Source organism: Aegilops tauschii, chromosome 6, assembly GCF_002575655.3.
Source record: "Aegilops tauschii subsp. strangulata cultivar AL8/78 chromosome 6, Aet v6.0, whole genome shotgun sequence".
Taxonomy (NCBI): domain Eukaryota; kingdom Viridiplantae; phylum Streptophyta; class Magnoliopsida; order Poales; family Poaceae; genus Aegilops; species Aegilops tauschii.
In genome coordinates, this window is record NC_053040.3 from 41200059 (window position 1) to 41210790 (window position 10732).

General features: G+C 47.0%; 1 protein-coding gene across 1 annotated transcript; it reads right to left on the reverse strand.

The window, feature by feature from the left end:
- Positions 1-2611: 2611 nt before the first annotated feature.
- On the reverse strand, positions 2612-5281 carry LOC120966132 (uncharacterized). The gene is made up of 4 exons (XM_040391829.3): positions 4233-5281; positions 3951-4145; positions 3598-3877; positions 2612-2832 (listed from the first exon to the last, which is right to left on the reverse strand). Exons 1-4 carry the CDS (start codon positions 4827-4829, stop codon positions 2795-2797), a joined length of 1110 nt encoding a protein of 369 aa, XP_040247763.1. The 5' UTR covers positions 4830-5281; the 3' UTR covers positions 2612-2794.
- Between the last annotated feature and the right edge of the window lie 5451 nt (positions 5282-10732).

Below are 10732 nucleotides of genomic sequence, written 5' to 3' on the forward strand. Positions count from 1 at the left end.
AGGCTAAACCCTAGAAGCTAGCCTATGATTATGATTGTTGCTGTCCTACGGACTAAACCCTCCGGATTATATAGACACCGGAGGGGGCTAGGGTTACACAGAGTCGGTTACATGGGAGGAGATCTACATATCCGTATTGCCAAGCTTGCCATCCACGCAAAGGAGAGTCCCATCCGGACACGGGACGAAGTCTTCGATCTTGTATCTTCATAGTCCAATAGTCCGGCCAAAGTATATAGTCCGGCCAAAGTATATAGTCCGGCAGTCCGAGGACCCCCTAATCCAGGACTCCCTCAAGGAGCGCACCAGTGGAGGAGGGGGGAATGGGGATTAGAAAGCGGGCGGAGTGGCTGAAGCGCCGCACCTCCGATTTGCAGGCAGGAAACCCCAATGAGGCATCTAGGGTTCCCCGGGGCAGCCAGAGCCACTTATATGGCTTGGGTGCCGGGCCAGGAGTGGGCTTGGCCGCATCCAGCGGAACGAGCTGGGCCTCAGTGACAGGCGTGTCTGCTTGACCCACAGCCAGCACCCTCGGCTGGGCCGCACCACCCGCATGCCCCAGAGATGGGCCGCATCCGGGCCCAGCGGCCTGTCCCACTGGCATAGCAGGTGACCCGCCCCCAACCCTAGGTCGAGGATCCTGCTACTCCGCCTGCGCCGCCGCCGGCACGGGGCCGGCCAACGCCGGCCAGAGCGGACCCTGGCCAGGGAGAAGAAGCAGGCGAGCGTTCTGGGACTCAGGCCGCCCTCGGCCCTCCCTCGCTGGTTCCGCACGGGCCACCTTGCGGGCAGCCGCAGCCATCCGCCTGGGACCGTGGCCACCCGGCGCGAAAGCACGCCGGCGCCCGGCCTTGACTCCCCGACCAACCCCGCTTGCACGAGGTTGAGGAGCCCTGCTTCCTGCCCGCTGTCGCACGGACCGCGGTCCACTCGCCCCCCTCGGCGCCTGTCCGTACAGGAGCCGTTGGCATCGCCCCTCACTCCACCAAGATCGTCGCCCCAGTTGGAATGATGCACCCGTGGCAGGAGGTTGAATATTTTATTATGAATCTCACTGTGCTCTATTGTATGTGTTCATCAATGATGATATAATGTTTGTATCTCCGTTTTCAAAACTCGGATATCTATAGTTGTTACTGGCAATAAAATCTATCAATATAGCATGTCTAGTTTTTTTCAGCTAGCATCGTTTGGTACCTAAGCTTAAATTTTTTATCTTTGTCACATTTAATAGCCGTCATTGTGCCTCTATAAACACCGCGCAGCAAAGCGCACGTCACCCTTCTAGGTTTATTTGAGAGATGGTGTGTACAAATGGTTCTATTCTTAGGCTTGTGCATTTTGGATTTGTTCTAATGCGACCTCAACATCTTTTCCAGTCATGCGTGTACTCTAGAAAGGTACATGAACTCATCTAATTAAGATTATGGAAATTTGTGTTAAGTTGTTAATTGTGAGAGGAAAACGTACATATAATAGTATATTCTTGAGGAATTTAAACAAAATGATAGTGTATTTTTACTATATAATAATATAAATGGAATTTGTTGTTGGCTTTTAAGTCACAACCTTCATTGTTTCACATCATTACTTCCATGTCGAATATCTTCTACAACTGATTCAATTTGTTTTGTACATAAAACTATCAGTCCTTAAAGACTCATGAGATTTGTTGACACGTTATAGAAACGTTCTTCAGCTTTAATTCTTTGGTAGAAATGTTTTTAGTACTCTACATCTTTTATTATGGTTGTACATTTATCCACTTACTTGTTATTTATAGAAATGTGTGTTTATACACTTGCAGTTATGCCTAAGATGTCATCTTCAAGCAATAATGGTTGTATCGAAAGAGGGGACAAAGAAACATGTTTGTAAATGGATCATAATGTTGTTTTGAGCATTTTTCTTTACATGTAAAGATGAATGGTTGTACCTCTAAACTTTTGAGTCTGAAGATATCTCATTTTGTGTAATAACATGTGATTCAGATAATTAGATTTCATTCAATGATGTTCTTTGGTCGTTAAAATGTCTTATGTCAAACTTGTCAAAAATTATGCTTCATACCCAAAAGATGTCTTTTTTTGGTTCTTTGATTTGCATCAGGATTTGTCCCCGCACTTCTCTTATTGGCTACTATAGCAACGCATGGCCACATACCTTCATGGCTAATATAGGATGCTAGGGTCTAGGGTTCACAGGATCCTAGTCGGTTAGGGTGGTTGAGGAGTCCTCCTAGATGCCGACTTCCTTGTCATATACTCCAAGTCTTCTGAGTTCTTCCTTTCATAAGGCCTCTAGGCCGAGACGTCGGACCAAGCTGTAAACTGACCTAGGGTGCCACGGGCCAACTTCCGATATGATGAGGCACCCCTAGGCCATAACACTAGCATATATCCAGACCCAATATCAACAAAAAAATATGTCATATTAGCTAAGTAACAAAAGATGCATCTGTTGTTCATTGTAGGGTGCAGTCGTTAGAAAATAGAGGAAATAGAAGGTAATTCTTAGTTTTTGACCCTCGGCTTTCACAAAGCTCTTTGATTCATCTAACCAAAGTTATAAGCATAATTCGGTGGAAACATGTAGTAGCTAGCTACAGTGATTGACTGGCATAAGTTGACATATTAACTTAAGTAATTGAATTGCATCACAACCATTCAGGTTTTTGACTAGCAACATTTGTACAATACAATGGAAAAACAACATGTTGAATGGAGTTAATTGGCATGAAAAGGGCGATCTTGTCGATGCGCAACGAGAAACACCATACGCAAGAGGATGATAATCATGTTGATGGTTGATTTTGGATGTCGTCTATTAAACCTGCAGCAGATACAATTTGAAGAACTTTGGTCACTATTGAAACATGCAAATTTAGTTGAAGTATGTGTTTGGATTGTTTTCACTAGCAAATAAAATGCAATACATGCTTAGAGCGGATATAAATACAAAAGTGCATGTTGACAAAAATTATTTGGAACTAATAATTTGTGGCAAATCCCAAGGATAGTCAATTTAGGTAAGATAGCTTCAAATAAACTAGAAATTAAAACCATACAAACCAGGACTAGTCCTTGATGGAACTTTTTGATGAGCAAAAGCATGCACCCAGCGGAGGCCGAGCCTTTAACATGAGTCAACAAGCTGCACAAATTATAGCCTACTCTAGCTAGACAACTAGTTGATGCCTAACTCTTTAACCTGGAAACCAGAATACATATGAAAAACACGAGGGCTTCACCATTAAAGAACATTGTAACGAAAAAGGGAAACAAAGGTAAGGAAACCGGATAAAAATATTGTTTTTTATCATTCACTCCACCATTCAGCTTTTATTTCTAACAAAATATGAGGGTGTGGGCACACAAATGCCGTGGGAATATAGCATTTAGAATGAGCTACTAATGGAAATAAATGCACAATTAAACTCTACAATTGGGATGCCAATGCCACATTTCAACCACCATAAACATGTAAAGCAATGAGAGCTTGATATTAGGTTTCAAAGAAACTTACAAGAGTTAACATTTATATCTGCACTTCATGTAGGAGGATGCTAATCATAAATGACAAAAAAACCATACTCACCAGAGCTAAGATAGACAAAGCATTCTGCTGAACCATAGGTCTCGAAGACGTTGTATATTTTAGTGCGTCTAGTGTTACTTGATGAGACCTCCTGTGTGAGCCTCACAATAATTTTTTTAAGCTTTGGTGCGAATACAAGTAGTTTTTTCAGTAAATCAAACTCATGATCCACTCCTTCAAATCCATTGATTTCCACTTCTTCAAGAGCAGTCAAGGAGATAGCTTGGGACCTCCAGTTTGTGGACTCACAGGGACAATCCGTTGGGCATTCTTCTTTTACCTAGGACCAAAAAGTAAATGTAAACTACTACACATCTATTATTGAGATATTGTTAGAGCAGAAAAATAATTACCACTGATCTTAATAGGATGATCTTAAGCTTCCGCAGTGAACTAGAAATTTGATCAATCTGAAGGAGATAAAACACAAGTGCTCCCAAAACATGTCCATCTGTTTTGAGATCTAACTCCAAAAGAGAGAAGTCAACAACCATATGCTTCTCTATCTCCTGTGCAAAGTTGGGCTCGTAGGGGAAAAGTGACGAGTCCTGAAAAACAATTTTGCAAGATCTATGTAATTCATAAATTTTAGGTAGTATAATATTCCACTAAATTAAGTAGGAGAGGGGACTTACTACACTTGCACGAATATGCAACAAAGGGAGTTGTCCTTGTCTATCTGCCACCTGCAACCCCAACAACTCGAGATACCAAGGACCAAACACAATAGACTCCTCAGTGTAGCAGCAGTACCACCAGACATTCTCCATAATTGGTGCCAATACTGAAATGTTGACCTCCAACATCACGGTAAGGAGAATCTCCATTTTCTTAAGCATGGGGGCAACAATGTTGACATGTTCTGTCGAGAATGGGTTCACAACAAGCTCCTGCAGCGACGGCGAATTCACCCTTAGATCACACGTATCAAATAAAATGCCGCTGAGCAGGAGGGTGCACAAGCGCGGACAGCATGAGAGCAAAGCCTCGAGGTTGCCATTGCAGTGCAGTAGGGACAACGTCTCGAGCACAGGAAACTCGACGCCGACTGCGACGGAGCGAATGTATACATGGTCCAGCATGATGTAGGTGGTGTGGCGGAAGCAAGGCAAATCAATGATGATGGACCTTCCTAATAGGCCAAAGCTTGAGGGGAAGGAAGTGACAAACTCCTTCGGCTCAAGTTCCGCGGCGGCGGACAAAAACGAGTTGACTTGTGCAGTACTCGCCATGTCCTGCTCGGGGGCGTGGATTTCCAACAGGGAAATAGCAGGAGGACAAGAGATCTGGCCGAGTGCTGGTTCGATCGAGTCGAACACGACCTCGCGAAAGATGATTTGGCGGAGACTGCCCAGAGGCCGCGCCACCGCCGTGAGAGGATGCTTGTGCGCGCCGCAACTCCGATGCAGGGGAGCTTGGCAAGGATGAGGAGGAGTAGATCATCAGGAAGGGTGCTGATGCGATCTGGATCTAGGAAACCCAGGCGACACCCAGATCTGAACTCCATCGAAGCTTTTGCAAAACACCACCGTTCCCCCTCCAATGGGAGGGGGTGGAGGGACGGAATAAGCCAGAGGTGAGGAAGCCGGGGAGAGGTGAGGACGCCGGGGAGAGGTGAGGACACCAGGGAGAGGGGAGGGTGGGGAATGGGGGCAGTAGTGGTGGTGTTTGGTGGGGTCGAGAGGGTGGGTGGCGATGCAGATTTAGTGGTGTGTGATGGTGTCAGTTTATTTGAGGAAAGTTCCTTATTTGATAATGGTAAAATTATGGATTCCTTATTTGACCCCGGAGATTTCAAACTTCGTTGTTTGAAGCTAGGTCTAGATTTCATTCTTTAATACGACACTACTGACATGTCGGATTTTTTTTATGGACGAAATTACCCCTTGTTGTATGTGGGCCAGCCCTGCCACTCGTCCCCTTAATACATGCCTCTCTCCCAAGTTTGCCTTATTCGGAATCTTCTCATATGGATCGTCTCCCCACACCTTGCAAAGTGGTAATAAATAGATTGGCCTTCAATCAAGCCTCACATGCCCTGGCCCTCCAGTCACATTAGTGTTAATTGTGTTATGCAGTTCATATGTGATGCCTGCTATGAAGTGTGCTACTTTTGGGTAGTAAGGCAACCAAATTTAAAAGGGCGAGCAAAACAACTATGTGCACATAGACAAACAGGTGGGGTTTGCATCTGCTCACCCCTAAAGCACAAATGCAGGCCACCAAATAGCATGCCTAATTTGGCAACCGATGCAGTGTAGGATACCAAACTATTGAACAACATGGTATTGAGCCCATATTAGCTGAGCCAGGCCCAGTTGAGTCACACATACAAGGGGCCAAAAAACGACGCATGATACCAAAAACACCACAAGTGGAGGAAGCATTTCCCTCTCCCTCCCGTCCAATCTGCGGAGCCACATGTTGCCTGGCGGCGGCCTTCCAACAACTCTCATATGAACAACATACACTACAAAAAAAAAAGACACATTCAAGACATTATGGCCCGAGCGAAAAAAGTTTCTGTCATGGTTATGACACTTCTCTTATGATAATTGTGACAAAACCACGTAGCATCATAGATGTGGTGGGCTTCTACTTCTATGATAAAAAATTCATGACAGAAAATAGGATTTTCATCTTGGGCGGGCCAGGGACGCACCTGCATGACATTCTTTGGGCCGTATGTAACATAAAAAAATCGTGGTAGAAGTGAGGGCGAGGAAATTTTCATGGGTTTTGTCTTCATTGTGATTGGTTTCCCTTTTATGATGAGTGAGTAATTCCCATAGGTGTGGGAGATGTAGGTAAGTGATAAGATTAATTTGTGTCTATCCTATATGTCGTAATTTGCATTCGCATTAGTATGATCTATCTAGTAACTGATGAAATTTGCTTGTCAAAATGCAGCTCCCATTAGATGATTTAATAAAAATCAGACTTCACCAGTTAAGCCCGATAGATTCAGAAATAACTTCCACTTTCTATATATAGTTGTTCACTTGGGTGTAAATCAGGAAGGAAGATTCAGAGTCCCAGAGTAACCTGAATTGCTATGGTTCCAGAATTTTGCAATTAAGCCTATTTCTGCAATCCTGGAAACAGAATTGTTTACTATGTTATTTTTCAGGGTTTCACTGTAACATGTACTACATCAGTAATGGAAAAAAATTAACTAGATATGAACCAGCCGGTACGTAGTTGTGCTGTTAGAGAACCGCCGTGACCACCCTTAGAATTAGGGAACGCTCATGACCAAGCGAGGTGCACGTGTCCAGCCCGGGCCAAACAAACAACCCTAAACCTAAGGGTGGCCATGAGATTCACAACTTTTCTTTCACTACCTACATATACATACATACCCAATACCTTTGCCTTTTGCAGCTCTTGTTGTAGTTTGTAGCGGGCACATACAGTTGGATTGTGGCATTAACCCAGGCACCAATACATACGACATCATCCGCCGCACACAGCAACCGCCAACAAGCTTAAAACCAAGAACAAAGCCCGAGGCTCTCCCTAAGTAAGAAAGGAGAAGCTACATAGATGCGCGCAGGTGTAGGACACGTTTGGTTGGTCGCATTAGGTCGGGCCAGGCCAACGCGGGAAGAATCTGCCCCGTTTGATTGCCTGGGTCGCATCTATTTCGTGGCCCGCACGAACCTCAAAGCAGGCATGGGCCTGGCTCTGGAGGAACGGACGTATCAACCATTTTTTGCGAGCCAGGCTTGCTTGAGCCACGCGTGGCGAGCGCCTGCACGCATGGGGACGCGTGAGAGACGACGCGACTACTCATAACTCGCCACGCCCCCTCCCGTCACCTCCCTCGTCAGTTCACACCCACTCCCTCTCTCTCACATCACCTCCTGTTTGATTTCTCCGATGGCCACGCCGCCGTCTCGCCATGCCACACCCATTCCGGTCATCGCCAGCAGCAATTCCATCCAAGAGGGGTGGGTTGCCGGCCTCTCCACAGCCGGAGTAGATCTGGTGGCAGCACTGCGAGCTCCCTCCCCTTTCTGCACCATGCCGCCGCCCCATGCCAATGCAGGGCTGGCGCCGGTCGCTCCGGCTCCGCCACCGGAGCCGGTGGTTCTCTCCATCGGCTCAACATCGCAGGGATCCAGTACCTGCCGGCGTCGTCCTTTGCAGGCCCCTCTTATGGGGGTATTTTTACCCCCATAAGAGGGCTTTCTCCTTTGTGTCTGGTGCAAGGGGAGGGGAGCTCCAGGACGTCGGCGTCATCTTTGAGCTGGCGCAGGACAAGGTGCACGGCCGCGGCCCTGGGAATGATCGGGTCCTCTTCATCGGCGGCGGCAGCACCCCCCTTCCCGCTGGGGTTTTCAGCACGACCGGCGTACTCTACGCCGGCAACCCCCACTGTAAGCTCTCAAATCTCCCTCTGCTTCTTACTTAGAGTTCTTAGGGTAGTTCTTAGTGTGTTAGATTAGATTGTGGCCCATACATTTGAGCAGATTCGATCCGATTCGACTGGATTCGAGTAGATTCGACCGGATTCGAGTTGATTCGATCAGAATCCTCTATTTTGGGGATGAATTAGAGTGCATGCTTAATTTGTTCATACCACATGGCTAGATTGTTCATAATGCAGTGTTAGTTTGCATCGTTTTAGTGCCACATTATTACTTTGTACAGCCAAATTGTTGGTTTGTAGTGCCACATTGTTTGTTCTTGCTGCTGGTACTAGTTTATATGCTACTGTTGTTGATGTTGTTGTTAGTTCTTACTGTTGTTAGTAGTGTATATGCTACTCTTCTTCTTGTTGTTGTTATGTTGATCTTGTTGCTAGGGTACGTGAGTGCATGTGGCATGTAAGTACGACATACCTGAATACCAAAAATAGTAGGTGCAAGTAGGACATGTGAGTGGTGGCTTCATCTGATTAGTGTTAGCACTCATAACTGTAAGCACTGATCATGTGTTAGTACTTAGTAGTGATCATTCGAAATTATGTTCAATGAGCATTGATGATGCCCTACTTGTTAGCTATGATCATGTGTCATATGTGTTGCTAACTGATGTCCATCTTGCTGACAAGATAATGAAGACGAAGTGGGACACAGCTGGCGGTGGTGCGCAGGTCGTCGCCAGCACAGAGGGGGCGAAGGACCTCATCCCTACCAACAGGTGGTTGAAGAGGGCGGTGCTCCCTGGTAGGGTGGAGTTCATGAGGATGTCGCTAGACGCTGGCAGGAAGCCGACGACTGGCCACGAAGAGGGTGCATGGGAACCTATCAGGTTCTATGTGCAGATCGCTGACCAGGAGGACATCGCCATGCTCATCATCCCGCGTAAATTCAGGCCGGTGATGAAGCAATGGCAGGTCAGCGGCCCTCCTCATGTCATCAGCCTCTCCGCCAACAAGTAGATGTTCAGGGGGCACATGGTGCTGGGGCACGGCTGGGAGTACTTCTGCGGCTGGCACAAGATTGTCCCCGGCGACCTTGTTGTCTTCAAGCTCCCCGGCTTGGGGCTGAAGGTCCAGATCTACAACACCAAAAACTCCAACATCTGCATGGTCCGGTGCATGAAGCACAGTTGCATCGGCGACATCACTCAAGCCCTCTAGTTCGTCTGTCAAGTCTAAAACTCTGAACCATGCGTAGTACTATGAACTAAAGTAGTTTAGGTTTGAACTGAAGCATGATAGTCTCTTTTCTTGTGAACATGTCCATATTTTGCCCAGGGAGCAGCACCCTGGGGTCCAGCAGGGGCATGGGATGTCCGGCTGCTTTAAACTTATGCCTAGTAACTTATGATCTGTCTGTTCTTTACTTGTTTTTGCTTTGGTCTTGCTGTTTTTCTGCTGCTGTTGATCATAGTGTTGTGTGTGTGTGTGTGTTGTGTGTGCTGTCAAATGGATGGTAAGTCCACCACATTTGAAAGGAGTGAGAAGAGCAAGTACTAGCACACAACCAAACAGTTGTGCTTTGCATCTGCTCACACCTGAAACACAAACACAGGCAACCAAACAAGTTGCAGCCATCTAGGCCTTGGTGCAGTGCAGGCAACCAATCAACATGCAGATGTTGGTTTTTTGCCTACATATGCTCAGCTAGGCACAGTTGGGACAAATATGCAAAGTGCTAAAAAAACGATGTAGGTAACCAAACGCGCCTGTAGAGACTCGGTGCGCAAGAGATACAAATTAAAAGAGAAGAGCAATACCAATACAACCACCCAGAAAAGCTCCTGCCTCCATGGATTGGAACACGAACACCTCAGACGCCATGAGCTTTGCGCCTGTTGCGGTGCCTCCCTTTTTTCCTCCATCGCCTGCACCAAGCAGCTCCAACGGTTGTTAATCCAGTAGTAGCAAACGTGAAAGACCAATCAACTAGGGTCGCAACTCGAAACAGGCCATATTTTTTGCCTTCAGGATCCCCAAAGGTGTCCCAGCGACCCCAACAGTCGGCACTTCCATTTCCCCGCTAGGAAGAGATTCCTGAAACAACAATCAGCCGAGGCCAATTGGCAACAGAAGCCAATTGCCCAACAATATATATTGAGCTGACAAACACTCTACATGCCCTACAGTAAAGTCTACATACACGCTCAAACCCACCTTTTCAGCTCAAAGACGATGGATCTGCACCGGAATCTGTGGCGGGAAAGCGAGACGAGGCGCGCGATGTCAGAAGGCGAGAGTCCGAGGCCGGTGAGCCCGGCGACGTTGGGTGCCAGGGTTTTCTCCACTTTGGCGCAGAGGAACAGCAGGTCCTTGGTCACGAGGGCGGCGACGTCGGCGCCGGACAGGCCGAGGCCGGCGAGGAAGGCGAGGACTGCGTCGGGCTTGGATGGTGATTTGAGGTGGGAGAGCATGGCGGAGTCTTTGACGGCCTGGGGTCGGGTGAGGCCGCAGGTGTAAACGAGGTACTCCTCCACGGCGAAACCAGGGCCTGGGGAGATGGCGGGCGCCGCGGCGGCGAGGAGCAAGGTTTTGGTTACCAAATGAGGCAATTTTACCCAGGGGCGGATAAATGTGGTTACTACGGTTACTGAGAAATACCGAGAATATTTCGAGCGAATTTTATAGTTGAATTTTGAATTCAAATAAGTGAATGAAAGAATATTCGAACCAAAGACCTCTCAAAATAGGAACTAGGTTGATACC

Coding starts and splice junctions, on each gene's coding strand:
- LOC120966132 (XM_040391829.3), bottom strand. CDS start 4,829: ATGGCGAGTACTGCACAAGTCAACTCGTTTTTGTCCGCCGCCGCGGAA. Junction 4,146..4,232: donor TGCATATTCGTGCAAGTGTA/GTAAGTCCCCTC, acceptor ATTGTTTTTCAG/GACTCGTCACTTTTCCCCTA. Junction 2,833..3,597: donor CTTTGTCTATCTTAGCTCTG/GTGAGTATGGTT, acceptor TATCTGCTGCAG/GTTTAATAGACGACATCCAA.